Source organism: Punctularia strigosozonata (genome assembly GCF_000264995.1).
Source record: "Punctularia strigosozonata HHB-11173 SS5 unplaced genomic scaffold PUNSTscaffold_13, whole genome shotgun sequence".
In the NCBI taxonomy this organism is placed as follows: domain Eukaryota; kingdom Fungi; phylum Basidiomycota; class Agaricomycetes; order Corticiales; family Punctulariaceae; genus Punctularia; species Punctularia strigosozonata.
In genome coordinates, this window is record NW_006767445.1 from 920943 (window position 1) to 948650 (window position 27708).

The window sequence follows — 27708 nt, forward strand, 5'->3', positions numbered from 1 at the left end:
CGGGGCAACGATTCCCAAAGATAGGAACGCCGAGTTGTTGGCTCATGAGAACGGGCCGCAACTTGCGTTAGAACGTCGTCGAAGGTCGCTCGTCGTTCGTGGGTGTGGCATAAAATATTCAGAGCCCTTGTTCATTGTTGGAAAGCCAGAACGTGGTGGCCACTGGCGGCTGCGGCCAATGTTATCCCTTTTGTTCGGGCGTCGTGCTTCCATGTAAATCCTGGGGGACCGGTTGAGCGGTTGGACCCTTTCGTGGCCCAGCGTAGGTACGGACCCCGTCTACAAGCTCTGCCAGACGCTCGTTGTGCATGGCGAGATATACTAGCCAGCGTTCCTTGGCATGCTACACGCACCCAAGCAGTCCTCCTCCTCCTGTACGAACAGAATCAATGATGCACATGCATTTCGCAAAGGTGGAGGCGGACGCAGTGTCAATGATCTCTGCCGTGATCGGTGGGGCAGTACGTACTAGCCGAGAGGAGGACCGTGCGAAGTTTCTGAGCCTTTGTGGTTGACCACGATCGCCACTTCCCCAGCCACCGTTGGCCTACCTCGTCCGCATCTTGAGGCCACATAGAAAGGAACCAATTATATATATTGAGTGAGTGCGCGCTCTCTGTTCAATCCTCGTACACCCTGTCTGACATTCCAACCATGCCTTCTCGCAAGAATAAGGGAAAGGCCAAGAAATCGTCTCGTCCTGACCCTGATCGCAACCCGTCTGAACTTGCGGTCGACACTGCTGAACCTGAGCGTCGTACTCCCGTCTCTCGCACCCCCTCTCAAGATTCACAGAAAGGTCTGTCGACGAACGCCGTTTACGACTCGGATTCGAGAGCTAATCGTTCATAGACGCCACTCCCCCTCGTGACAAGAAGGGGAAGGGGAAGGCACTTCCACGCGCCGCTTCAAATCACAGCCCATCAAAAGCGGCTCTTCCTTCACTTGCACATCGTTTTACACAATCCCAACCAAGCTTTCATCGGGGACCAAACGGTTGGGCGATTTAAATTCGGAGCATCAACGATTTGCGTACTCACTCTTATCCTCAGATCTTGTCGGTTCACGCTCACAAGCTGGTCCATCAGGCTCCGCTCTCCGCTCTACCACTGCATTTTCTTCGTCGGTGAACCCTTCAGGGGCGAACAGTGCCCAATCCGGTCCCTCGAATCCACCGCCGTCCGTTCCCGAAAGCTCCGCCCCTCGTCGCAGCACTCGATCGAGGCGTAAACCTTGCCTCCCGTATTCGCCTGTGGAACATACACCGAAAGCGAACGAAGAATCAAGCGGGGAAGGGAGCTTAAGAGACGACCCTCACGACGCTGAATATCGTCCAGAAGACTTCGTTACTCCTCCGCAGAGCCGTTCCGTTGTACTGGAAAAGGCGACACCGAAGGGAAACGTCAGCGGCAAGTCAGCCAGGCCACCTTACCTCAAGATGAACTACGCCGCGCACGTCGGCGAGGACGCCGCACACCGATGCGCTCTCCACTTGGATAAAGTGCCGAAGGGTACCATACAGCTCTGCCATATCATCCCGCGTGCAGAACATGCCGATGTGGGTCACGTTCGGAAATCGCATTGCGCTCCATTACTCACCACTTAGCACGTCCCGCAGAACCTCCAGATGCTTGAACGAGCTTGGCAGCTGCCCCAAGGCAGCTTCAACCAGGATACCCGCTGGGCCCAGATATACCGTATGTTACGAGCCCTTCAATTCAACGCGCGGTCACTCACTCTGCCTAGTGTGTTCTAATTACCACTGGGGGTTCGACCATGGCGGGTGGAGCTTCCTTCCAGATACCAACGTGCTGTGGGGTATCCTCAAAGGTATCAATGGGAACCCTGAATTCACCGGTCAAGATACGTACAAGTATTGGATTTCAGTGCGTATTCGCTGATGCCCTTCGAGCATATCACTGATAGTCATCGATGGTCTAGGAGGTGCAACGACTTCGTCAGCTCGGTACCCCTCCCAAATATTTCTTCATTCCTCTTCAGACACTCGATGATCGAATCTCCATTGGTCGTCTGAACCTCGCAAACCCAATCGTCGACGGTCACCACAAGTATGATTATATCAATGCACCCTACGATGAGATTACTATATCGTTACCTCTCCATCCGTTTCCGGTGATCGCGCACTTTATGAAGAGCTGGCAGATGCTGGACGCAGAATGCCAACAATCTATCGAAGGGCGCCTGAATGGCTCGCAACGCATGCTCGTCACCGCAGCTAAGGCAATATGGGAGTGCTGGTGCCGAAAATCGGAGGGCCTCGACGACCCGCACAATTGGACCATCAAGGACGCCGATCATCAAGATGACGATCCAGGTAGCGGCGGCGGTAATGACTATGGTGACGGCGATGGCAAGGACGACGTCGATAACGATGCCAACGCTGGCGGTCGCGGCGAGGACCATGGGGCTGGCGGTCGTGCGCCACAAAACGACGCTGGACCTTCGGCACAACCTGGACACGGTGCAGATCCCAATCAGCTCGGCGGTGCCTTGGCTACTACGGCTAACCGTACCCTGGTCGACCCACGCGCCATAGATAACATACCCAAGAAAAGCAAGGCTATCGCCGCTTGCGCGCCGAGCGGTGATGTTCCACCTATTGCCGGCGTGTTGAAGCCGTCGAGCGCCGCAGCACCATCCTACTTCTACTGCTCGTGCTGCCCACCGAGCGCGGATGTAGATGTAGAGGAAAGCGAGGACGATGACTATAATCCTCTTCCTGAATACGCACCTCAGGTCCAGACCGATATCTCAGTGTGGGCCGCAAGCGTTCAAGATGACGAGGACTCCGTTCGCGGGCGCGTTAAATCGCAGGCACGTCTACGAACGTCCTCAAAGCGGGACAGTACCCTCGAGGCGTATGCTCTCGAAAAGGCGCGCTCGCCTCCGCATGACCCGGACTGGACAAAATGGGAAGCCGACACACGTAGGAAGTGGAACAAGGTACTGCGGCCTTTGAAGCGTCGGAAAACTGTGAAATGATTTTGTGCTTGGCCCTACTGGCGGACTATATGCACTGTATCTACTTCTAATGGACATCATTGTTTACTTATGGTCGGGCGGACTTGAGCATATATTACACGCTCTCATCGGTACACTCGCAATTGAGGAGGATCCTTTGATATGTGTAACTCACAGAGACCTTACGATAGGTCAATAGTGCCACGGTGCAGGGCTACATCTCTCGAGGAGCTGCTCAAACGTGCAGAAGCTACTAAGGAAGAGATGGTCTTTCCTACAGATCCGAAGGCGGGAGAGTACAAGATTGAAGAGGTGACGCTCGCTGGACTTACAAGTATAAGATCCGCCCGAAACGGATATTCCGACGTGAGCGGATGCCGCAAGGCGGTTCCCGAGCCGGGTGTCCGTGAGATGCCTTCGCCATGACCATCGACCAGGCCGTCAGCGCCTCAGCTATACGTGATACGTCTTGCATGACAGCTAAATTCAATACGATAGACCAGCTTTGCTCACGGTTGCAACGTCTTCCGGATCCGCTTCAGGGGAAGAGCCTTTTCGGGCAGGAGGCTCCGCTCGGCTGGCCGGCATTGCATGGCAATATACTAGCCAGCGTTCCTTGGCATGCTACATGCACCCAGCGAGGATGAAGAGTTTAATCCCCTTTCAGACTACGCGTCCCGGGCCCGAATCAATATTGCAGCATGGGCCCTCAACATCAAAGAATGTCAAGATTACCTTTGTAGCCAGGGTATGAAGTTGGCTCCGCCGAGGACATCGCCCAAGTGGGACAAGACCCTCGCGGCGTATGTTGCAGAAAAGGCGCGCTCTTCCCCGCATGAACCAGATTGGACGAGATGGAAGGCGGATATCCGTGAGAAGTGGAACGGTGTAGTGCGGTCTCCAAAGCGTCGTAAAGTATTGTCGTGATACTACTTTATTTCACTCATGTAACTCAGCCAGGATAGGCGTCGTCATCAGAGAACGTAATAGGGTCGGCACATGCTGGTGTGTGTCGAGACTGTGGTGTTGACCGTGGCGTGTAGATAATCTCCGTGAGACGTTAAACAAAGTTTGCCACCCGTGGGTTGATAATAACCTGGAACCAATTGAATCATGTCTTGGCCACTAGTAGTGAGTGCGAATCTGCGTCCACATGCTCTACCAGGCGCCCATTCTATGGCTACGTCAGCTATGATTTACAGAATACGATTTAGTAAATAAACCGGATCCTCAAGCCATTCAATCATGAATACTCAATCCCCAGCTGCGGCCTGAGATCAGTGCGCACTGATGTGATCGGGGGCGCTAGCGCTGTGAACACTGCCGAGACTGTGCGAATTTACGAGCCTTTGTGGTTGACCGCGATCGCCACTATCCGAGCCACCGTTGGCCTATCACATCCGCATCTTAAAGCCACGTAGAAGTGATCATTTATATATATTGAGTGAGTGCGCACTCTTTGTGCAATCCTCGTACATCCTGGCTGACGTTCCAACCATGCCTTCTCGCAGGAATAAGGGAAAGGCGAAGAAATCGTCTCGTCCTGACCCGTCTGAACTTGCGGCCAACACTGCTGAACCCGAGCGCTGTAATCCCGTCTCTCAATCTCCCTCTCACAAGTTACAGAAATGTCTGTCGATGAACACCGTTTACGACTCGGAATCGGAAACTAATTGTTCACAGACGCCACTCCCCCTCGTGACGAGAAAGGGAAGGGGAAGGAATCTCCACGCCCCGCTTCAAATTACAGCCCGTCCAAGCCAGCTCTTCCTTCACTTGCACATCATCTTACACGATCCCAACCAAGCTTTCTACCAGGGTCAAAAGGTTGGTCGAGTTCGATTCGGGGCATCAACGATTTGCATACTCACTCTTATACTCAGAGCTCAACGATTCACAGTCACACGCCGGTCCATCAGGCTCTGCTAGCGGCTCTACCACTGCATTTTCTTTGTCAGTGAACCGTTCAGGTGCGAACAGTGCCCAAACTGGTCCCTCGAATCCGCCACCGTCCGTTCCCGAAAGCTCCGCCCCACGTCGTAGCACTCGATCGAGGCGTAGACCTTGCCTTCCGTATTCGCCGCTGGAGCATAAACATAAAGCGAAGGAAGAATAAAGCAAGGAAGGGAACTCCAGAGACGACCCTCACGACGTTGAATATCATCCAGAAGCCTTCGTTACTCCTCCGCAGAGCCATTCCGTCGTACTGGAAAAGGAGACACCGAAGGGAAACGTCAGCGGCAAGTCAGCCAGGCCACCTTACCTCAAGATGAACTACGCCGCGCACGTCGGCGAGGACGCCGCACACCGATGCGCTCTGCATTTGGATAAAGTGCCGAAGGGTACCATACAGCTCTGCCATATCATCCCGCGTGCAGAACATGCCAATGTGGGTCACGTTCGGACATCGCATTGCGCCCCATTACTCACCACTTATCACGTCCCGCAGAACCTCCAAATGCTTGAACGAGCTTGGCAGCTGCCCGAAGGCAGTTTCAGCCAGGAAACCCGCTGGGCCCAGATATACCGTAAGTCATGAGATCATCAACTCGACCCGCGGTCACTCACTCCGCATAGTGTGTTCTAATTACCACTGGGGGTTCGACCATGGTGGATGGAGCTTTCTTCCAGATATGGACGTATTGTCAAGTATCTTGAGCGCAATTGAAGGGGAACCCGAATTCACCGGTCACGATGCATACGAGTACTGGCTTTCCGTGCGCATTTGTTCACGTACTTTGAGCACGTCACTTATACTGACTTTTCTTTTGGTTTAGGAGGTGAAACGACTTCGTAAATCCGGGGCCCCGCCCAAGTATTCCTTCATTCCTCTTCAGACACTTGATGACCAAATTTCAATTGGTCGGCTGAACCTCGAGACCCCGATCGTCAATGGCCACCATAAGTATGATTATATCAATGCACCATACCATCAGATCAAAATATCGTTACCTCTCCATCCGTTTCCGGTGATCGCGCACTTTATGAAGAGCTGGCAGATGCTGGACGCAGAATTCCAACAATCTATCAAAGGGCGCCTGAAAGGCTTGCAGAAAATGCTCATCGTTGCCGCTGAGGCAATATGGGAGTGCTGGTGCGCAAAATCGGAGGGCCTCAATGACCCGCACAACTGGACCATCAAGCACGCCGGTCATCAAGACGATGGTCAAGGTAGCGGCGGCGGCAATGACTATGATGACGGCGACGGCGAGGACGACGGCAACGCTGGCGGTCGCGGCGAGGATCATGAAGCTGGTGGTCGTGCACCCCAAAACGCACAACCTGGCCACGGTGCAGATCCCAATCAATTAGGCGGCGTTCTGGCTACTACGGCCGGCCGTACCCTGGTCGACTCACGCGCCATGGATATCATACCCAAGAAAATCAAGGCCATCGTCGCTTGTCCGCCGAGTGGTGATGTTCCACCTATCGCCGGCGGGTTGAAGCGGTCAAGGTCCACAACACCATCAGACTTCTACTGCTCGTGCTGCCCACCAAGCGCGGATGTAGAGGTAGAGGAAAGCGAGGACGAGGACTACAATCCTCTGCCTGAATACGCACCTCAGGGTCAAACTGATATTTCGGTGTGGGCTGCGAGCGTTGAAGATGGCGAAGACTCCGTTCGCGGGCGCGTTAAATCGCAGGCACGTCTGCGAACCTCCGCAAAGCGGGACAGAACCCTCGAGGCGTATGCTCTCGAAAAGGCGCGCTCGCCTCCGCGTGACCCGGACTGGAAGAAATGGGAAGCCGACACACATAGGAAGTGGAACAAGGTACTACGCCCTCTGAAGCGTCGGAAAACTACCAAATGATTTTGTACTCGAACCACTAGCGGCGGATTGTATACACTATATCTACTTCTAATGGTCATCATTGCTTACCTATGGTCCAGTGGACTTGAGCATATATTACATGCTGCCATCGGTAACTCGCAGTTGAGGAGGATCCTTTGATAACGTTACGCAGAGACAAGAGACCTTACGATGGGTCAATAGCGCCACGGTGCAGGGTAAAGCGCAAGTCAACTATAAGTCTCGAGATAATGACTTCTTCGGAACGTTGTTAAGGCTGCGATGGGGTGGTTATGAACGTGAACGTCAAAGACGCCAGAGATACTTGTATTATGAGATCCACCCGAAACGGAGATGCCGACGTGAGCGGATGCCGCAAGGCAATTCCCGAGCCGGGTGTTCGCGAGATGAACTTGCCTTCGCTATGACCATCGACCAGGCCGTCAGCGCCTCAGCTATACGTGATATGTCATGAACACCCGCACATCTCGTCGTCTCATACGCAGCCCAATGAGTAAGTAAACAACAGCTGGTCCTTCTCCCGTTCCTCGCGCTGACCGGGTTGCCGGCTTGTTCGGTCACCTAGAATCCTTTTTGCCGTACACGCTTACTCACGCGCGCTGGCTGATTCATGCGGACGACCCTTTGCACGCCATACCCAGCAATCTATCCGTACCCGCCACTCCCACCTCCGATGATGAGACCTCGCTATAAAAGCCTGTGGGGTTAATCGCGACCAGAACCCAACCGGATCTCTCCTTATCAGCCCTGATCGTCTTACCACCCCGCACCCGTTCAGATGTCCTCGCCAACGCCGAAGCTGTTCCAGGAGATCAAAGTGGGCGATGTGACGCTCAAGCACCGCGTCGCGATGGCGCCGTTGACGCGGTTCCGCGCGGACGTCAACCACGTTCCGCTGGACATCGTCAGGCAGTACTACGAGCAACGAGGCAGCAGCCCAGGTGCGCAGACCTCTTTCCCTATCCATCATTCGACGTCGATCGATTGAACATGTGCGATATGCAGGAACGTTGCTCATTTCCGAAGCCACTTTCATCGCCGCCAAAGCCGGTGGCTACAACAACGTCCCCGGGATCTGGAACGAAGCGCAGATTGAAGCGTGGAAGAAGGCGAGCCCCTCCATCCTCTCTCAATCCGCCTAATCCCGTCAATCCGATTGCTCACCCCGACGTGATTTTCTTGCAGATCACCGATGCGGTACATGCCAAGGGATCCTTCCTCTACCTCCAGCTCTGGGCACTCGGTCGCGCGGCCAGCGGCGACGTGCTCAAGAGCGAAGACCCAAGCTTCGACGTCGTCTCCGCCTCCGACATACCGATCACGGGCTCCAAGTTCACCCCGCGACCGCTGACGACGGAGGAGGTGAAAGAGTACGTGCAGCTGTACGCGACGGCCGCGAGCAACGCGATACATCGTGCAGGGTTTGACGGCGTCGAGATCCATGGTGAGTGGTCCCCTTCGATGTAGAGGCGAGGTGGTTCGGGAGCTCATTTCGGGCGGCGCGCAGGTGCGAACGGGTACCTGATCGACCAGTTCATTCAGGATAAGAGCAACAAGCGCACGGACGAGTACGGCGGCCCGATCGAGAACCGCGCCAAGTTTGCCCTCGAGGTCGTCGACGCGGTGGTCAAGGCCGTCGGCCCCGCCAAGACCGCCATCCGCCTGAGCCCATGGGCCAAGTTCCAGGGTACGTCGAGATAATCTGCCTGCCCCCTCTCGTGGTGCATCAGGCTTATAAAAGGCGATGCGGACAGACATGCGCGAGGACGACCCGATCCCGACGTTCACCTACGTCGTGCAGCAGATCAAGGACCGCCACCCGGACCTGGCCTACATCCACCTCGTCGAGCCGCGCGTCGCGGGCTCGACCGACATCCCCGGCGGTGCTCCCGCGGGCGAGTCGAACGACTTTATACGCGAGATCTGGGCACCGCGGCCGCTCGTCACCGCCGGCGGGTACAACCGCGAGATCGCGCTGAAGGTCGCGGAGGAGAAGGGCGACATCATCGCCTTCGGGAGGCACTTTATCGCGAACGTGAGTCTCTCGTATGCAGCTGTTGGTGGCATGCCGGGGAGGCTGATGATGGTCACCAGCCGGACCTGCCGCTGCGGTTAGAGAAGAACATTCCGCTTCACCCGTACGACCGCTCGACGTTCTATACGGCGGAGAGCCCGGTTGGATACATCGATTTGCCGTTCGCGGATCAGGAGACGGAGACGTTCGTGACTAAACTCTAGACGACCGACGTAGAGAATTCCCCAGCAAAGCTTTAGAGGAATGCTGGAACTGAACATGTAGATTGATCTGATGGTCTATCTATACATATTGATTATTCGTGGAGTTTCTAAATGGATGCATGACGACGCATCGCCGAGGCATGCGGAAGGCTGTCAGATGGTGTGTGTTTTCCGCATTCCGTATCAGAGCCATCGCTACAGCCATCACCGTCATGGGAAACTACAGGCGGAACGGGACGCAGGAGGACGCAGGACCTGGATCCAGCTTTATCGAAATCTTTCCGTTTTGCGCACTCCGGTACCCTATGTACCCCTGTGGCGGGCATTCTGGCTGGAATAAGCTTGAGGATGTCTCGTGTTGTTCGAGCGAGCAGGTTCATCAGACACGATGCGACGAGATCAAACAATTAATCCCCGTTAGCAGCCGTTAGCTCAGCAGCATATGATCGGCGCCTCCCGTGGGGGGGGGGGGGGTACCTTGATTTCAACCGTAGCATTATTAGTGCAGCCGGGGTCATCGGACGCATAAGATTGGCTGGAGAAGGCGGAAATGACACCTACCGGAGCTTGGCTCGATAACATGAAGCTGCTGGGCGACGGCGCCTCTCTCATTCTTCTGGCGGCTGTCTCATAAAATGCTGGTCCCCTCCAGACCGAGAGGTACGCGACGAAGAGAGAGACAGGAGTACCTGTAGCCCCACCCCGATCACTGCCACCACGTGTAACGTCGGTGTCCAGACCGCGCGATTCTCCTCCGTCGTGATCCAGGCTGCATACTGAGACCCCCAGAGAGAGGTGGCGCGTTGGACACCCTGCCACACCATTTGGGCAGGAGGTGGAGGTGCCCCACCTCGACCGGAGGCTGGCTGAGCAAGCCCCTATTCATGTATTCCCAATAAGGCAACTTCTTCGGGCGAAGCAGCCCAGCCCCGTTCCTGGGAGGCGTTGCGTACCTGGAACCAAAAACGGCGCAATCATCAAGGCAATGATCATCGCTACAATCGCTCTTCCATCTTTTCCGCCTGCTTTACGCTGTCGTACCAGGACGACACAATATCCTGCTTGACTGCTCTCCGACGTGTTGCTCGTCGACGGGTTTACGGACATGATACGTAGGCGCCCGTCTGGCGCGGCGGAGGTCGACAGGTGTTTTATTCCCGCCGGTCCTTTCAGCCGCAAGCACCAGGCACCCAACCAGGCACCGCGAACCTTATTTCTCAAGGGTGACGTGCCGCCCGTCACCAGCGTTATAAGGCGGTGACTATCCACACCGAACTGAAACATCCATCCCATTTTCCGCCCTACATACCAGCCCCCCGTCCCCCCCCCGCTCCGCGTAACCGCTACCACTACGAAACCTACCAATCATGCAGGTCCGCACCATCCTCATCGCGTTGGCGGCATTGGTCTCTGCAACGGCGGCGGCCCCTATCGTACGTCCTAAAACGCATCTCGGAATGTTCGTTAGCAGGACGTTGATCCCGCCCCTCCCCCCCCCTTGTTTTTTTCTCACACAGGAGTCTACGGACGCCCTTCGTAGGGATCCTGGTGGCGTCGCAGACTGGAGACGAGAACCCGGAGGCGTCGCCGACTGGCGCAGGGAGCCCGGCGGCGTCGCTGACTGGAAGAAGCGCGAGGCTGCGCCCGCGCCGGGAGGTGTCCCCGATTGGCGCCGGGAGCCCGGCGGCGTCCCCGACTGGAAGCGCGAGGAGCTGGAGGAGGCGCGTCGGGACCCCGGCGGCGTCGCGGACTGGAAACGCGGCGGCGTGGCCGACTGGAGGCGGGAACCCGGCGGCGTCCCGGATTGGCGCAGGGAGCCGGGAGGTGTCGCGGACTGGAAGCGGGCGGAGGAGGAGGCGGAGGAGCGCCGTCGTCACCCGGGAGGTGTCGCGGACTGGCGGCGGGGCGGGGTGGCGGACTGGCGGCGAGGAGGCGTGGCGGACTGGGAGCCCGAGAGCGCGCCCGAGTCGTGAAACCCTCGCATTTCCTTCCTCGGACTTTGGTTTCAGCTGTCGCTCGGCCTGATTCGTCATGTGAGTCTCGTTGACATTGCTGACCGATGTTTACTGGATACTGACGGGAGACGTCTTTGTTGCAGTTCAGGCCTTGTACCATATGTCTCCTTCACCCTGGTGTATCGATCTTACACGTTCCAACGGGTTATCGTTTCGTCCATCGGATTGCATCGGGCGCCTTCAAGCTTATCTTATTTCCTCCATCGTTTTCATCGGCGGCCCACGGTAGAAAGTAAAAATTCGTCTCGGGACCCTGGCTTCCCTCGTACATTAATGTCACGTATCATCTCGACGGGTTAATCGGAGCACGCACTGCACATATCTTCCGCCGACGGACCATCCGAGCGCACGTTCACGTTCCGTCACTTGTCACGGATCTTAACGTGTATCGTTGCATGTGAACGCACAATGTAACATGCATGGCTTGCCGTAGGCTGCAGGCTTCCGAGAAGCGACGGGGACGGTATGGGCGTGTTTCATTAGAAGGACGCCACCGTCACTCTGCCAGGAACGAATGGTGGGCGAGATAACCAGCCTCGAGGATACGGACTCGTATATCGGCTGGCGTGCTCGATCGATATATCCTGATTCGTTGAAGGCGTTTCTCGATACCGACGTGATAGGAACGAGGCGGATGGTTTTCGCTAGAGCCCTCCTGCCAAGTGTGACGGTTTTGGGCCGATGACGACGACGACGTTCGATCGGTTCGTCTCATGATCCGCACGCCATTGGTCGACTTTTCACGAGGATCGGTCTGCCAGCGTAGGGAAAATGTATCTCAGGGTAGGCCCTGATTCGACGCGGATGTCCCAAACCCAATCGTTCAGGTTTTTGTTCACGGCCCGGACCCCGCTGTTCGTTCGGGGCCCATGCCTGATGGAGGAGTCATATGAGTCAATCGACATTTCCTTTGAGATCCATGGACGCACTCAGAAGCGAGTGACGCAACAGCGTTCCAGACATCTACATATCTGGCCTCGTATAGAATCGGCGTTGGCAGTCGCTGCCGCATGGCCGCCCGCGGCCAATGACGAAGGATAGGCCGGAGGGGTGTTGTCAGTCTGCGCGATTAAAGCGTCCTAGCACCTGGCAGACGGAAAGGCAGGAGAACCGATAATCACACACGGACCGTCGAGCTTGGTCGCGGCCGGATCAGAAGAGTAAAGGGAGTTCAGAGCTTGAAGTACCGAGACACGTATGGATCGTGTATGGTCGCAGGAGGATTCGGAGCAGATGGCGTGGTTTACGTGTCTGCTTCAACACATTCGGAGTGGAGTTGAGAGAATGGGAACCAAGCATCTTGTCAGAAGGTAACGATACCATTCACTGCCAGGGTTCCGCATTACAAAATAAGTCTGGATTACTTTTTCTACGGAAATCTGTATTTCATATCAAATGGCTGGTTCAAATGTGATCGTTACATTCAATACAAAGATAGTTTGCACAAGTAATATATACTTATATGGCAGGTGACCTGCCTTATAGGGATATATTATTCCGTTGAGAGTATGTTTGTACTTTATGTCTCAACCACATCTGAACCAGCCATTCTATCTGAAATACGGATTTTTGTAGAAAAAGTAATCCAGACTTCGTTCGTAATGCGAAACCCTGGCAGTGATTGTACGTTTGACGGTCGATCGCCGACTTGGACCGAACTTCCGTGGCCAAGCGCGTCGGCGTTGCCGACCACGACGCGCCCCGCCTTCAATGAGCACGTGTGAACTCGATAAGTATGGCCGGCGTCCGTTTCGAGCGGACCCCATGTCTACCTCCCGTGTCACTGGCGCTCACGTTCACAATCACCTCATCCCAGCGTCATGGACGTCTCCTAACGATGTTCCCAAGGAGGCGAGAGATGCGCTCGAGACTTATAGGAAGAAGGATCCTTCCAAAGGTTCACTCGCGCTCGCGCTCCGCTATGCGATCCGAACTTGATGGGTTCGGCGCATTCGCTGTGCTACAGTCATAGTACGCTTTAAAGCGGTCGGAAATGCTCCGATTATGAAGCAGAACTTCTACCGGATTACCGCCTCCAATCGCTTCCAGGCGGTCATCCAGTTCCTGCGGAGGGAGCTTGGGTGGAAAGCAGGAGATCCTCTCGTCCGTATTTACCACCATCAAGCAGTCGACCCCGCTTCTTACAAACGGCGCTGTCAGCACACGTACATCAATCTCGCATTCTCGCCGTCCCCGGACGACACCGTGGCGAACCTCTTCAAGGTACGCTCATATGACGTAACGAGATTAAGGCCGTTTTTCCGACACCTTTCGCCGCTTCCAGTCTTTCTCGACGGACGGGCATCTTATCGTGAATTATAGGTGGTGTGGGGTCGTAGTGTGAAATATACAGCTTGCTGACGTGCCATTCATAGCACGACGGTCGCATGGGGCTGACATTGCATGATTGCGAGCTGTCCATGAATCGGTCGATGCAAGCTCTGTTCGACGTTCAATCAGGGCTTCTACGACGCTTCCAACTTGTGATTCCAGTGCCCTAGTAATCATACAACGAAGGTGGGTTTACGTAGAACTCTTTCGCGTAGTTCTCGAAGCTGTTTACCTCCACGTCGGGATAGAGCTCCCGCGCATCCAATGCCCCAGCGGCTTTAGCATTTGCGACCGTATTGTCCCCGCGAATATGCATGCTGTACTGGTACTCGTTGTAAGTCCAATCAGAGTACGCCTTGAACTCTACCGCTTTCGGATCCGGAAGAGAGAGAATCTCTTCCTTGACAGCTTTCGCGCGCTTGAGCAGCTCCTCGCCCGACACAGGCACCTTCCTGCTCTCGACGTCTTCGCCCAACACTTGCTGCGCGATCTCCCACCGCTCCTTCTGCGTCCTTTCCTCGCCCCAAACGAATACGTATCGGTTCAACGTGCGCTCGTCCTCGACGATGCGCGCGACGAACTTGCCAACGTCGTCGAGATCGGTGAGCGCGCTCTTCTTGTCCTCGTCCGGGTTGCCATAGAACTCCACGGATAGATCGCTGACAAAGTTGGACTCGGCCGAAGATGGGAAAGGAAGGGCGAACTGCATCCACCACCCGACGTCGATAAAGGTATGTCCGAGCTCGAGGCTTTTGATGTAATCCTGAATCGCATATTTCTGTATCGCGAACTTTCAGGATACGGAAGAAATTGTGAGCGACATCCTCACCAGGTCCGCCATCGCTCGTACCCCGCGCGGCGTGTACGTTCCAAAGTCGCACGGCACAACCCTTGCAGAGGTAATCAAAACGTTAGTCAAGATCGTTGCTGCGCTGCACTTCTGAGACCGACCTTTTGACGCTTGCTGCCTTCGCCGCTTCGAAGAGCCGGTATTGCGTTTCCAAACCCAGCGCAGATACTGCGCTCACTAGGACCTCGGCACCGTCGAGGGCCTTCCTCAGCGTCTCTACGTCGTCACTCCCTGCATCTCCAATGCGGATATGCACGCTCTTGTCCTTGAGAGCGACGACAGCGGATTTAGTGGTGGACGCAGGGCGAGTGATGATGCCCACGTCCTGTACATCCCCGTTACGGTCAAAGATGTGAGATTGACGGAGGAAAGGATATGAGGAGGGGCTCTCACGAAGTGACCACGTTTGAGCAGATTGTTCACAATCCTTGAACCGGTGACACCGGTGCCACCGTACACGAGAGCAAGAGGTTTCGCTACAGGAGAAGGCATGACAGCAGCTGCAAGTCAACCCGCCACTGGTACAGTATTTGTTTACTGAGCCGAGTTCGTTCTTCGACAGCATAGAATATATAGTGATCAGAAGGTCGCGCTGACTAACACAACGTAAGTATTTCGCTTGCGCTACCGAGGTCGCGGGCTGTGCCACAAGCCAAGAGCGTGAGATCGCTTGCGGTAGCGAAACTGTCAAGCGAGTGCCGAGATGTCGATATCAAGTGGTAAGTACGAGCAATACGCCATCAATGTCGTCGAGGTTGAAGAAAAGAATAGAGCGGAAAAAAGAGGACATTACTCTTACATCCACCACCCACCCCGTATGGATAGTGCAGTGAGATTCGCGCCTTCATCATATCAACGACCGGCATGTCTCACACGATATAGTTCATTTATCTGTAAATAAATGCAAGTGAATATAAGAGCCAAGTCGATAGGAAACGATCATTTTGCAATCTTCCGGCGCTTTAGAGGACGCAGTGCGCGTTCCCACTTTCCACTCGTGTCGGCTTCCCATTTCGTCCAATCCGGATCATGCGGAGGTGAGCGCGATTTCTCCTGGCTATACGCCACGAGAGTTCTATCCCGCTTCGGCAAAGACCGCTGAACGGCCGGCAGTTGATCGTGCTCGCGAAGGGAGTCGTCTCCGTCTTCGATACCCGCGGCCCAGCTTGGAATATCGGCCTGAGTATGGGGTGCGTAATCAGGAAGAGGGTTATAGTCTTCGTCTTCGCTTTCTTCCAAGTCCTCGCTCGGCGGGCAGCAGGAGCAGTCTGATTCCGTCATTGGGCTCGACATCTCCATGCCTGCTCGCATCCTCAACGGAGAAGCAGCGATAGCTTTCATTTTCCGAGGAATCTTGTCGCCGGTGCGCGAGTCGACGAGAGTACGGCCAGCCAGCATCAGCACGAGGTTTGTGCTTTGGTGTAGAGTTCCCACCGCGAGGGGTAAGTCTTCGCTGGCGCCATGTCCTCCACCCTCGCGAGATTTTGCACCGTTTCGGGTTTCACGATCGGCTGTTTCACAGTCTCCTCCTTCGCTCCCGGTTCCATCGCCATCGCCGTCACCGTTGGCACCTTCGTCATCATCGTCGCCGTCGTCACCACCGTCACCGCAATCGTCGTCGTTATCGTCGTCACCCCACATTTCTGGAATCGCAATGTCCGGCGACCGGTCGACCCAGATTTCCCATATCTGCACAGCAGTATCAATCCGAATTTTTTGTGCTCGCCTCACAGACGCTGAGATGGCAGTTTGCTGTCCTCGGGTGAGCTTCTGCCAATTCTTCATGAAGTGCGCGATGACAGGGAAGGGGTGAATAGGTAGTGAGGACGTGACCTCTTCGTAGGGTGGTTGAATGGCTTGGTAGGTCATGAGTGCAGATTCCTGGGAGTCCGGATCGGGAGGACCATAGCGAATAATCGGTTTGTTGTCTCCGAGAAACAGGAGAGGTTGGAAGAAATAAACAGGCGGTTTCCCCTTCTTGCGAAGCTTTTCAACTGACTACGGCGGTGGAAATATGAGTATGTCAGAAGTTCATACGCATAAGGAGACGCGTACTTTTAGCCAGTAATCGTATGAAGTTTCGGTTTGTCCGGGAGAGAACCCTTCCAGGATTTTGCTCAGGACGGTACCAGACGGAAGGAAGCTCCATCCTCCATGATCGAAGTCGGCATGCCAGTTAGAACAGACTGACACCTGTGAGTGAGACTAAATACAATCAATCAGGCTGACGCACGATATATCTGGTTCCAGCGTGTGTCGTGACTGAAAGTATTCGCCGGTATTCTCCACGCGCGCTCCAGCATCCGTAGATTCTTTGCATAACGTTTAGCAGGAGAGCTCGTCATGATCCCTGCGAGGTACTCACGTCGAGGCGTTCGGAACGGGGTATGATATGGCAGAGATTGATAACCGATTTAGGTGGCTTGTCCAAGCAAATGGCACATCGGTGAGCGGCCTCTTTCCTGACATGTTTAGGGTATGTCATCTTGAGGAAGTATGACCTCTTGTCCTTAGCGCTAACGTTTCCCTTCGGAGTCGCCTGCGGAAGAGCGACGGAATGACTGTGCGGAGGAGTAACGAAGGCTTCTGGACAATATTCAGCGTCGTTAGGGTCGTCTCTCGAGCTCCCTTCCTCACTTGGTTCTTCTTTCGAGCTCGGTTTATGTTCTACAGGAGAATATGGCAGGCAAGGTTTACACCTCTCTCGAGCGCTGCGACGAGGGGCAGAGCTTCCGGGATCGTCTGCGGCGGGTTTGAGGGACCGGCTTGGGCACTGTTGGTACCTGAATGGTCTCTTGAAACCCAATAAACAGTAGTCGAGCCTCGGGTTGAACCGGATGGACCGGCTTGTGAGCGTGGAGCAACAGAGTCTGAGAATAAGGACAAGTAAGCAAATTGTTGATGCTCCGAATCAAGCTCGACAAACCTTTTGGCCTCGTTGAGAGGTCGGCTGCGATTGAGTGAGACGATGGACAAGGGAAGACAGAGCCGCTTTAGATGAGCTGTGATCGGAATCGGCGCGTGAGGGTCCTTTCACTTTCCCGTTACAAAGGTGACTGGCGTCTGAGAAGAATTAGCTCTCGTATCGAGAACGTCGAACATCGACAGACATTTCTATGACTCTTGAGAGGAGACCTGAGAGTAGGGAGTACGGCGTTCAGATTCGGCAGAATCAATTCCTTAGCCTTTCCCTAGACCTCGCGAGAAGACATGGTCGAACGTCAGGTAGAGGGTACGAGGACGACCAGAGAGCGCGCACTCACTCAATATCTACGATTGATCCCTTCCATATGGTCTCACGATCCGTGCGAGGGAGGTTAACGGTGGCTCAGGTAGTGGCGGAGTGTGGTCAACCACAACGGCTCGGGAACTCGCACGGTCTTCTTCTCGCGCTCTCGCCGCTTTGGCATGTGCGACCGTCGTGTCCCCGTGAATATATATGTCGTAGTCGTTGTCGTTGTGAGTCCAATGAGCGCCACGTCTTGTTATCTGCCACGTTCGGACCTGCAATAGAGAATATATTTTCCTTAGGGAACACTATCTCAACACTATCTCAATGTCATAAGAGCAAAGGAAGCATACGGTCACAATTGCGAGTGTACCGATGAGAGCGTGTAATATATGCTCAAGTCCGCCCGACCATAAGTAAACAATAATGTCCATTAGAAGTAGATACAGTGCATATAGTCCGCCAGTAGGGCCAAGCACAAAATCATTTAACAATCTTCCGACGCTTCAAAGGCCGCAGTACCTTGTTCCACTTCCTACGCGTGTCGGCTTCCCATTTCGTCCAGTCCGGGTCATGCGGAGGCGAGCGCGCCTTTTCGAGAGCGTACGCCTCGAGGGTACTGTCCCGCTTTGAGGACGTTCGTAGACGTGCCTGCGATCTAACGCGCCCGCGAACGGAGTCTTCGTCATCTTCAACGCTCGCAGCCCACACCGAAATATCAGTCTGGACCTGAGGTGCGTATTCAGGAAGAGGATTATAGTCCTCGTCCTCGCTTTCCTCTACCTCTACATCCGCGCTCGGTGGGCAGCACGAGCAGTAGAAGTCCGATGGTGTTTCGGCCCTCGACGGCTTCAACCCGCCGGCAATAGGTGGAACATCACCACTTGGCGCGCAAGCGACGATGGCCTTGATTTTTTTGGGTATGTTATCCATGGCGCGTGAGTCAACCAGGGTAGGGCCAGCCGTAGTAGCCAAGGCACCGCCGAGCTGATTGGGATCTGCACCGTGTCCAGGTTGTGCCGAAGGTCCAGCGTCGTTTTGTGGTGCACGACCGCCAGCCTCACGGTCCTCGCCGCGACCGCCAGCGTTGGCATCGTTATCGACGTCGTCCTCGCCATCGCCGTCACCATAGTCATTGCCGCCGCCGCTACCTGGATCGTCGTCTTGATGATCGGCGTCCTTGATGGTCCAATTGTGCGGGTCGTCGAGGCCCTCCGATTTTCGGCACCAGCACTCCCATATTGCCTTAGCGGCAATGATGAGCATTTCCTGCACGGCTGTCAGGCGGCCTTTGATGGACATTTGACGCTCTGCGGTGAGCATCTGCCAACTCTTCATGAAGTGCGCGATCACCGGAAACGGATGGAGAGGTAACGATATTGTAATCTCATCGTATGGTGCATTGATATAATCATATTTGTGGTGACCGTCGACGATTGGGTTTGCGAGGTTCAGACGACCAATGGAGATTCGATCATCGAGTGTCTGAAGAGGAATGAAGAAATATTCGGGAGGGGTACCGAGCTGACGAAGTCGTTGCACCTCCTAGACCATCGATGACTATCAGTGACATGCTCAAAGGGCATCAGCGAATACGCACTGAAATCCAATACTTGTACGTATCTTGACCGGTGAATTTAGGGTTCCCATTGATACCTTTGAGGATACCTGACAGCACGTGGGAATCTGGAAGGAAGCTCCACCCGCCATGGTCGAACCCCCAGTGGTAATTAGAACACACTAGGCAGAGTGAGTGACCGCGCGTTGAATTGAAGGGCTCGTAACATACGGTATATCTGGGCCCAGCGGGTATCCTGGTTGAAGCTGCCTTGGGGCAGCTGCCAAGCTCGTTCAAGCATTTGGAGGTTCTGCGGGACGTGATAAGTGGTGAGTACTGGGGCGCAATGCGATGTCCGAGCGTGACCCACATTGGCATGTTCTGCACGCGGGATGATATGGCAGAGCTGTATGGTACCATTCGGCACTTTATCCAAGTGGAGAGCGCATCGGTGTGCGGCGTCCTCGCCGACGTGCGCGGCGTAGTTCATCTTGAGGTAAGGCGGTCTGGCGGACTTGCCGCTGACGTTTCCCTTCGGTGTCGCCTTTTCCAGTACAACGGAACGGCTCTGCGGAGGAGTAACGAAGGCTTCTGGACGATATTCAGCGTCGTGAGGGTCGCCTGTTGACCTCCTTTCCTCGCTTGATTCTTCTTTCGCGTTCTGTTGAGGATCCACAGGCGAATACGGGAGGCAAGGTTTACGCTTCGATCGAGTGCTGCGACGAGGGGCGGAGCTTTCGGGAACGGACGGTGGCGGATTCGAGGGACCGGATTGGGCACTGTTCGCCCCTGAAGGGTTCACCGACGAAGAAAATGCAGTGGTAGATACACGAGCTGAACCTGATGGACCGGCTTGTGAGCGTGGATCGACAAGCTCTGAGGATGAAGGTGAGTACGCAAATCGTTGAGGCTCCGAATCGAACTCGACCAACCTTTTGGCCCCGGTTCAAAGCTTGGTTGGGATTGTGTAAGACGATATGCAAGTGAAGGACGAGCCGGTTTAGACGGGCTGTGATTTGAAGCGGCGCGTGGAGGTGCCTTCCCCTTCCCCTTCTTGTCACGAGGGGGAGTGGCGTCTATGAACGATCAGCTCTCGAATCCGAGTCGTAAACGGCGTTCACTGACAGACCTTTCTGTGAGTCTTGAGAGAGGGTGCGAGAGACGGGAGTACGACGCTCAGGTTCAGCAGTGTCGACCGCAAGACCAGACGGGTTGCGATCAGGGTCAGGACGAGACGATTTCTTGGCCTTTCCCTTAGTGTTGCGAGAAGGCATGGTTGGAACGTCAGACAGGGTGTACGAGGATTGAACAGAGAGCGGGCACTCACTCAATATATATAATTGGTCCTTTTTATGTGGCTTCAAGATGCGGACGAGGTAGGCCAACGGTGGCTCGGGTAGTGGCGATCGTGGTCAACCACAAAGGCTCGGAAATTCGCACGGTCTTCTTCTCGGCGTGGTCACAGCGCCCCCGATCACAGCAGTGCTCACTGATCTCAGGCCGCAGCTGTGGGCTCTCGGTGACTCGTACCAAGGGAAGATTGAGTGGCTTGAAGGTCCGTATAGCTTGTTAATATTTATCCGCGTTAGTTTGTGAGGGTCTCGAATCTCAACGCAATTTATGGTTGACGTACTCATGTTCAGAGCCTGCCAGTCATCCTGTAATGCTTCAGCTTCTACAGATCAGCTAGTTGTCGAATTGCGCGTGCTATTCATCCACGGTTATATGCATGTAATGAACGTCGGACAGAGCATGTGGGCGCAGATTGATTCGTTCACGCACCAGGTCACAAAAGGGTGTCAACGTCTAACCCGTCTCTCCCAGTTTTGCGCGAGAGCTCAACGAGAACGGGCCGCATGCGCGCATTAATCAGTGGCCACAACATTTTCACTTCACAACAATTCGGAGCGGAAACCCTGAGAAATCACGCAATCGAAGAAGGCCGTAAGGTGGGTTCCACAACATCTGCTAGATCGAACTCGTGGCTATAGCCAATGTTCTAGAAATCGTAGCGAGAGGACACAGTCGGACGATCACCCTACACGCCTTGTGAGCGGCTCTCGTTTAGTGCCATGATCCCAGTTTGCTGTTCACTAATAGCTGCTCGTGTTCTATACCACGTTGGCGATGGTGTTCTGCGGGAGAATTGTGCCCCTGCTCGTTGTTAGAAGCGTCAGCCTCGGGAGACGCCTCAGATGTTTGGTGGCGGTCCGCGTCGGTTTGCGATTTACTACCGTCCACATCTCGCCCGGCTCTGTCACGTAGACGTCGACGAATGTCAGTCAGGATGCTACCGTATGAAATCAGAGTAAGATGTTTTATTCGTACTGTATTTCAGAGATATGTCAGCGCAGGAGCGTAATTGAAAGTGTCAACGTCTACGATTCATGAAAGCAACTATCCTACGGTCTTCCGCCGCTTCGTAGGACGAAGAGCGGTCTCCCATTTACAATGCGTATCAGCCTCCCATTTCGTCCAATCAGGATCATGCGGGGGAGAACGCGCTCTTTCTTCCATGTACTGGGCGAGCTCCTTGTCCCATTTCGGTGAAGTCCTCGGAGGGGCTGGTGGTTTGCCTCGACTCCGAAGAAACTCGTCTCCCTCTTTGATTTGAATAGTCCATCCATCGATATCAATCCAGACTCGTGGAGCGAGTTCTGGCAGAGGGTTGTAGTCGTTGTCATCGCTCTCATCGGATTTCGAGCCGATGCATAAAGAATCATCGCCTCGTTGATCCAACCACGGTTCAACGCTCGAGGTCGCCGAGATGTCACTGTTATGACCACTACAGTCCGCTTATGAGCGAATAAAGATCGTAGGTTTGTGCAACACGAACCTGGAATCGAGATAGGAGTCCGCCAGTGTGGGACAGGTGGTGGTCATCATGGAATCGTTGAGACCACTCCCGTTGGGCTGAGGTCGACTATCAGCGTTCCCTTGATCATCGCCAGTGTCACGTTTTCTTCGAGACTTCTTGGAATTTCTGCTTGATTCACGCGTATCCTTCTCATGACTCCCATCGCCTGACCCGCCACCGTCGTCGTTGTCAGCGCCGCCGCCACCGCCACCTGGACCCACTCCTGCGCCACTGTTCGCGGGTGGGCGGGGGCATTTACGCCATGCTTTCCATATCTTCTCGGCCATCTCAATCCGATTCCTGTGATCCGGATCCAGGAGTCGCTTCACGGTCTTTTTCTCGTCCAGGGTGAGCATCGACCATGCGGTATTGAAGTGAGCGATAAGAGGGAAGGGATGCATAGGAAGGTCAATGGCTACGTCCTTGTAGGGCGGCATGATAGGGTCGTATACCAGGTGCTCCGCTTTACCTTCCCCTGCGCTTTGTCCGCTGTGTCGGAAGATGGGCCGCTTGTCAATGAGCATCCTCAGCGGAATCAAGCAATACTCGGGGGGAACGGGCTGATTGGACTGCAATCGCTAAAATGCCACAGAAATGTGAGTAACCTCGTCTATAACAAACATCGATACTTACTGAACGCCAATCCAAGTACGAGGATCTATTTTCTCTTTTTCGTGGTAAGTCAATCTCAGCGTAGATGTCGTCGAGGAAGTCCGTGCTTGGAAGTATGCTCCAGCCGCCTTTGTCAAATTCATAGTGCCAATTGCAGCAGACTTCGAGAACGAATTGAACAGTTGGCAAGTCAGAATAATACCACAGGACGTACGATATATTTGGGCCCAACGGGTGTCCTGGTTGTACTCTCCCTCGGTATACCGCCACGCGGCTTCCATATCACGCAGGAGCTATCAACGAAATTGGTCAGTGTATGCGTACGACATAGGATCAACGACTGTGGCGTACATCGGAACCTCCAAATTTACGCGGGAGGATATGGCATAATTGGATGGTGCGTGGTGACACCTTGTCCAAGCAGACCGCGCAGCGTTCGTCCGCATCAGGACCTACATGTTGCGCATAGGCCCTTTTCATCCGCGCAACATTTCTACTTATCATACTGTCAACGTTTCCAATCGGTGTCGCGTTCACGTCCTCCTCGTGAGGGTGTTGAGGTTGAGGTGTGATCGGAGCAGCTGATCGCGTAGGAAATCTAGTTCCTGTTGGGTCGTAGTCACGGTCTTGCCGGCGGTTATCAGGCGTAGGAGTACCCTCCTCTGCTAGGCTTTGGAGAGGTTTGTCAGCGATGCGAACGCTCCGACGAGCGACTGATTCTCCGGGTTGAGACGGTGGTGAGGGCAACGAATCGGCTTGAGACTGTTCGGCACGTAAAGCTCGCGTTTGGGAGCGAGTTTTACCGAGGGAAAGATCGGAGGCTTCGGAGACTGTAGTACGGGCGCGACGAGAAGGACGTTTGCCACGGGACCGCGATGCCCCCTGCGGCTGCGACTTTCCGCGCGCCATGAGAGGCAATCAGTGGGTGTATGGAGCCGCTACTAAGAGGCATGGCTCACTTAGGAGATGCAAGTTTTAATATCTGAAACGGGAGAGTGGCTTCGAGTATGTACGCCCACTGTGTAACTGTTCCAACGGTGGCTCAGGGTGGCCCAGCTCTCGGACGAACGTGGTCAACAACAAAGGCTGGGAAACTCGCACGGTTCTGGTTTGGACCAGCCACAGCCCACTACTGATCACATTGATCGTTGACATTGACGCGTGCGCTCGCCATTCTTCAAGTACGGCATGTTCTCGGCTGGCCCGACTTGCATAGGGAGATGTGGAGTTGCACGAAAGTCGGCCGTATCGGCGGACTAACTACCGACCACATGAGTTTGAGATTGTGATCGCTTGTGAGGTCCAGACATGATGAACGTCTGTGTTTAGGGCGTTCTTGTGGCACGAAATAGCATGGACAACACAATGCAGATGCGCAGCAATTGGTTTCCAGTTACCACAGATCGAAAGACACCCACGCCGTGCTGCGCGAGTTGAAAGGAACGCATATCCGCAGTTCCATGTACCGATCGAGTAAAGGTTTCTCCAGTCCACCGAGGTATGATATGCATAGCCCAGGCTGCCTGGTACTGCGCGCTGACTCAGATAATCATCAGCGAATGCCCTCGTCCCTGAATGATCACCGCTTTCAGTCCGGTTCTGCATATGCGTGAAACACTGAAATATGAACATGATTGTTCGCATGATATACATATATGACCCAGCCCAACATTAAACATTCAGTAGCCATCATCGTACAGAGATGGTGGGCTGGCATAGAACCCTTTAGCGAATTCCTCGAAGCTCGTCACCTCCACATCGGGGTACAGCTCCCGTGCGTCCAGTGCCCCAGCGGCCTTCGCGTTCGCAACCGTGTTGTCCCCGCGAATATGGATGCTGTACTGGTACTCAGTAAAGGACTGATAGACGTGCGTCGTAAAATCCGCCGCCTTCGGGTCGGGAAGCGCAAGGATTTTTTCCTTGGCCTCTTTGGCACGCCTAAGCAAGTCCTCGCCCGTCATGCGCGTCTTCCTGCTCTCAAAATCTTCGCCCGCCGCGCGCTGTGCAATGGCCCAGCACTCTGCCTCCGTCCGCTCCTCGCCCCAGACGAACACGTATTGGTTCAACGTGCACTCGTCCTCGACGATCCGCGCGACGAACTTGCCGATGCCGTTCAGGTCCGTGATCGCGTTCTTCTTGTCGCCTTCGCCGCAGAACTCGAGGGAGAGGCCCGCGACAAAGTCTGATTTGACCGAAGAAGGGAACGGCACGGAGAGTTGCATCCACCAACCGACATCAATGAAGGTGTGACCGAGGCCGAGGATTTTGATGTGATCCCTGATGTCATATTTCTGGAGTAATACGGCGTGATATATCGCTTCAGTGCGTGTCATGATCAGCTAGGCATTCGACGCACCAAGTCCGCCATGGCGCGCACCCCGCGCGGCGTGTACGTTCCGAAATCACACGGAACCACCCTGAGCGAAATCGTGAGCGTCATCCAGAGAATCAGCAGCGGAAGAGCAAAGGCTTACCGCTCCACACCTGCCGCCTTAGCAGCATCGAAAAGACGGAATTGCGTATCCAGTCCTCTCGCGGACACCGCGCTGATGAGGACCGAAGCCCCGCTCAACGCCTTCGCAAGCGCTCCAACATCGTCCTTCTCGGCGTCGCCGATGCGGATATGCACGCCTTTCTCCTTGAGCCCGAGCACTGCAGGTTTGGAGGCAGACACCGGGCGTGTTATTATGCCGACGTCCTGGGGAGAGTCGTCCGTGATGAATACGATCGAGCGAGAGTAATGAACCTAGACTCACGAAGTGTCCCCGTTCAAGTAGGGCGGCAACAATGGAGGATCCAGTGGTGCCGGTCCCGCCGTACACGAGTGCTAGAGGTTTGGAGGTTGACATTGTGATTGTTGGCTGGTGGAATGACAAGCTCAGACGGAGATCGACACCTTATATCCTGATACGTTGTAGCACGTCGTAAGTGATAGAAGATGATCAAAAGTTTGGCTGAATAAAGCAGTTTCGCAGTTCCGCTTATGCTACCGACGTCGTATTGTTGCGCCACCAGGTCAGAGCGCGAGTCGCTTGTGGTAGCGAAATCTTCGAAGGCGCAGTTTCGAGTGGGTTGCACTTGCTAAGCGCATAGTACACGATTAGTAGAAGGAATCCCGTGGCCGCCTGGCAGCCAGAGAGACGACACCAGGAAGCCGCAGGAGGATGTGGAATTGGCAGAGGACAATCTATACTCACCCGTATCAAATCTCCAGTACGATAAGCGCCCGTCATGCAACTCGTAATAAGCGCCCGAAAGCCCGCTGGGTCGTTGAAGTCCTTCATCGCCTGTCAGTACCTTCGCTTACCTTTGCACAGCCGACAATGTCTATGCTACATTGGCGATGATATCAAGTCGATACCTTTGATGCACGCTCTACAACGCAATAATCATACCATGTTGGCATCTCGTGTCCCGTTGAGCCGACGCACGGCGCTCTCGGAGCATAGAGCACCATGAGGTGTAGGGCCTCGAACATCGGTTAATTTGTTGCCTCGGGAGGATCTCTTGCTTCGATCACAAGCTAAAAACAGACTTGTGTATGTGGCCTGTGTGGGGCCGCTCGAATGTATGTGTACTTGCTCACATCTCGATCATGCACTGCTCTAACGATGCATTCAGATGTTGGCGCATTCACGGCATCTAGCTGACGCTATTGTCGTCCACATGAAACCAGAGGATGAGATCTTGGCTGTACATACCATCGCATCCTCTTCCACCCGCATCGACAACGAAGCATGCTTTACTCTCGAGAACCCTCACCACGCTTGGGAATATTACGAAAGCCCTATTAGGCATGGCATCACGCAAAAGTATATAACACCCAAAACCTAGCTGATCATGTCCTCAGTGATAATCTCCGCAACCAACATGGCCCCCACCGAGCAGAAAGCCCTCGTCCTTGAAGCGGTCAAGTCGCCCTTCGTTGTTCAGACCAAGCCCGTCTCCGAGCCCGGATCTGGCCAGCTCATCGTTCGCGTCGAAGCCTCCGCGCTCAACCCCGGAGACTGGAAGGTGCAAGAGTTCGGAGCGCCCTGGATCCCTCTGCCCACGATCCTCGGTCTTGATGGCGCCGGCGTCATCGAAGAAACAGGCGAGAGGGTAGAGAGCGTCAAGCCAGGCGATTGAGTGTTAGTGAATCGTACCCTTCCTCCACACGTCCGCTTCATACTGATTTTCGGGATCTCTCAGAATGTTCTACGGTCTTGTCTCCCCGGGAGCATCGTCTTTCCAGCAGTATCCTCTCGTTCCCGAAGGGCTCGTCGTCAAGATCCCCTCTAATATCAATTTCGACGAGGCTGCCTCCATCCCTCTTGGCCTTGCCACGTCGTTCACCGGCCTTTACGCTCCAAAGTATGATCGGCAGGGTGGCGGTGCTGGCTTGACACCCTTCTACGAGGAAGGAGGTGCTGCCAAATACGTAGGAAAACCATTCGTGCTGTTCGGAGGCGCCACGTCCATGGGACAGTACGGTAAGCGTCTACCCCGTGCGCCGCGTACGGACTTGCCGCTGACTCAATCCCCATCCCTCCAGCTATCCAGTTCGCTCGGCTCTCCGGGTTCTCGCCAATCATCGTCACTGCGTCCGAGCACAACACCGATCTGCTGCTCTCATTGGGCGCGACGCACGTCCTCCCGCGCTCACTTCCGCTGTCCTCGTTCGCCTCGGAGGTCGCGAAGATCACCACAGCTCCCATCGAAATTGTATTCGAAGCTACTGCTCTCCCAGAACTGCAGAGGACAGGACTTGACCTAGTTGCTCCGAACGGCACCCTCGTCCTTCTCTCACCCCCCACGGAAGAAGTGCGCGAGAGTGCAGGGAGCAAGCATATCGCACATGTGTTCGGTGCTTTCACCCACCCGATCAACCAACCACTGGCTCGCGGAGTCGCTGAACACTTCCCCCGATACCTGGAAGAGGGGTTTATCAAGGTAAGTTCGCTGCCTCTTCGCAATACTCGTAGTCACTGATGTGTCTTCAGCCCAATCGAGTGCGCGTCTTGCCCAATGGTTTGGCAGGCGTTGAGGCTGGCTTGGAGCTGCTTCGAACGGGGAAAGTCAGCGGTCAGAAGTTGGTCGTGCGGCCACAGGAGACGTCCTGAATATTTGGCCCTGATGAATGTGAATCGTATATGCTCTCCCACAAATCAATGTCATGCTTTCGAACTTGTGCATATGTACATCGGTTCTTGCGGATAACGAGCAGATGAGTAGGTTAGGATGA

At 54.6% G+C, this 27708-nt stretch overlaps 11 protein-coding genes across 11 annotated transcripts; 5 read left to right on the forward strand and 6 right to left on the reverse strand.

Annotated features, from left to right (window-relative positions):
- Nucleotides 1-530: 530 nt before the first annotated feature.
- Nucleotides 531-6235, forward strand: PUNSTDRAFT_54972 (uncharacterized protein; the record flags this gene model as incomplete). The annotated part of the gene is made up of 8 exons (XM_007387363.1): nt 531-601; nt 676-799; nt 853-996; nt 1053-1558; nt 1619-1697; nt 1747-1886; nt 1942-2098; nt 5914-6235. Coding segments are annotated over exons 4-8 (641 nt in total), but the record flags the coding sequence as incomplete, so codon positions are not given.
- A 1229-nt stretch (nt 6236-7464) lies between these two features.
- On the forward strand, nt 7465-9134 carry PUNSTDRAFT_145969 (NADH:flavin oxidoreductase/NADH oxidase). Its single transcript, XM_007387364.1, has 6 exons — nt 7465-7735; nt 7800-7903; nt 7980-8238; nt 8302-8481; nt 8549-8829; nt 8889-9134. The coding sequence occupies exons 1-6, from the start codon at nt 7573-7575 to the stop codon at nt 9030-9032; spliced, it is 1131 nt and encodes a 376-aa protein (XP_007387426.1). The 5' UTR covers nt 7465-7572; the 3' UTR covers nt 9033-9134.
- Nucleotides 9135-10399: 1265 nt separating this feature from the next.
- Nucleotides 10400-11005, forward strand: PUNSTDRAFT_115989 (uncharacterized protein; the record flags this gene model as incomplete). Its single annotated transcript, XM_007387365.1, has 2 exons — nt 10400-10465; nt 10550-11005. The coding sequence occupies 2 exons, from the start codon at nt 10400-10402 to the stop codon at nt 11003-11005; spliced, it is 522 nt and encodes a 173-aa protein (XP_007387427.1).
- Nucleotides 11006-11638: 633 nt separating this feature from the next.
- On the reverse strand, nt 11639-12240 carry PUNSTDRAFT_122437 (uncharacterized protein). The gene is made up of 2 exons (XM_007387366.1): nt 11977-12240; nt 11639-11920 (listed from the first exon to the last, which is right to left on the reverse strand). The coding sequence occupies exons 1-2, from the start codon at nt 12057-12059 to the stop codon at nt 11788-11790; spliced, it is 216 nt and encodes a 71-aa protein (XP_007387428.1). The 5' UTR covers nt 12060-12240; the 3' UTR covers nt 11639-11787.
- A 769-nt stretch (nt 12241-13009) lies between these two features.
- PUNSTDRAFT_74464 (autophagy protein 12) lies at nt 13010-13391 on the forward strand (the record flags this gene model as incomplete). The annotated part of the gene is made up of 3 exons (XM_007387367.1): nt 13010-13150; nt 13208-13270; nt 13332-13391. Coding segments are annotated over 3 exons (264 nt in total), but the record flags the coding sequence as incomplete, so codon positions are not given.
- A 153-nt stretch (nt 13392-13544) lies between these two features.
- On the reverse strand, nt 13545-14720 carry PUNSTDRAFT_107311 (NAD(P)-binding protein; the record flags this gene model as incomplete). Its single annotated transcript, XM_007387368.1, has 4 exons — nt 13545-14156; nt 14208-14268; nt 14330-14553; nt 14622-14720. 4 exons carry the CDS (start codon nt 14718-14720, stop codon nt 13545-13547), a joined length of 996 nt encoding a protein of 331 aa, XP_007387430.1.
- A 447-nt stretch (nt 14721-15167) lies between these two features.
- On the reverse strand, nt 15168-16713 carry PUNSTDRAFT_145973 (uncharacterized protein; the record flags this gene model as incomplete). Its single annotated transcript, XM_007387369.1, has 5 exons — nt 15168-15917; nt 15960-16226; nt 16284-16414; nt 16462-16540; nt 16594-16713. 5 exons carry the CDS (start codon nt 16711-16713, stop codon nt 15168-15170), a joined length of 1347 nt encoding a protein of 448 aa, XP_007387431.1.
- Nucleotides 16714-18521: 1808 nt separating this feature from the next.
- PUNSTDRAFT_54979 (uncharacterized protein) lies at nt 18522-20412 on the reverse strand (the record flags this gene model as incomplete). Its single annotated transcript, XM_007387370.1, is given in 8 exon segments — nt 18522-18549; nt 18562-19002; nt 19058-19197; nt 19247-19325; nt 19386-19891; nt 19948-20091; nt 20145-20268; nt 20343-20412. Coding segments are annotated over 4 exon segments (638 nt in total), but the record flags the coding sequence as incomplete, so codon positions are not given.
- A 1000-nt stretch (nt 20413-21412) lies between these two features.
- Nucleotides 21413-23393, reverse strand: PUNSTDRAFT_137717 (uncharacterized protein; the record flags this gene model as incomplete). The annotated part of the gene is made up of 6 exons (XM_007387371.1): nt 21413-21800; nt 21852-22450; nt 22506-22645; nt 22699-22777; nt 22836-22936; nt 22991-23393. The coding sequence occupies 6 exons, from the start codon at nt 23391-23393 to the stop codon at nt 21413-21415; spliced, it is 1710 nt and encodes a 569-aa protein (XP_007387433.1).
- Nucleotides 23394-24130: 737 nt separating this feature from the next.
- Nucleotides 24131-25627, reverse strand: PUNSTDRAFT_54980 (NAD(P)-binding protein). The gene is made up of 4 exons (XM_007387372.1): nt 25241-25627; nt 24959-25182; nt 24841-24901; nt 24131-24775 (listed from the first exon to the last, which is right to left on the reverse strand). The coding sequence occupies exons 1-4, from the start codon at nt 25331-25333 to the stop codon at nt 24164-24166; spliced, it is 990 nt and encodes a 329-aa protein (XP_007387434.1). The 5' UTR covers nt 25334-25627; the 3' UTR covers nt 24131-24163.
- Nucleotides 25628-26354: 727 nt separating this feature from the next.
- On the forward strand, nt 26355-27586 carry PUNSTDRAFT_145976 (NAD(P)-binding protein; the record flags this gene model as incomplete). Its single annotated transcript, XM_007387373.1, has 4 exons — nt 26355-26506; nt 26676-26956; nt 27019-27416; nt 27467-27586. The coding sequence occupies 4 exons, from the start codon at nt 26355-26357 to the stop codon at nt 27584-27586; spliced, it is 951 nt and encodes a 316-aa protein (XP_007387435.1).
- Between the last annotated feature and the right edge of the window lie 122 nt (nt 27587-27708).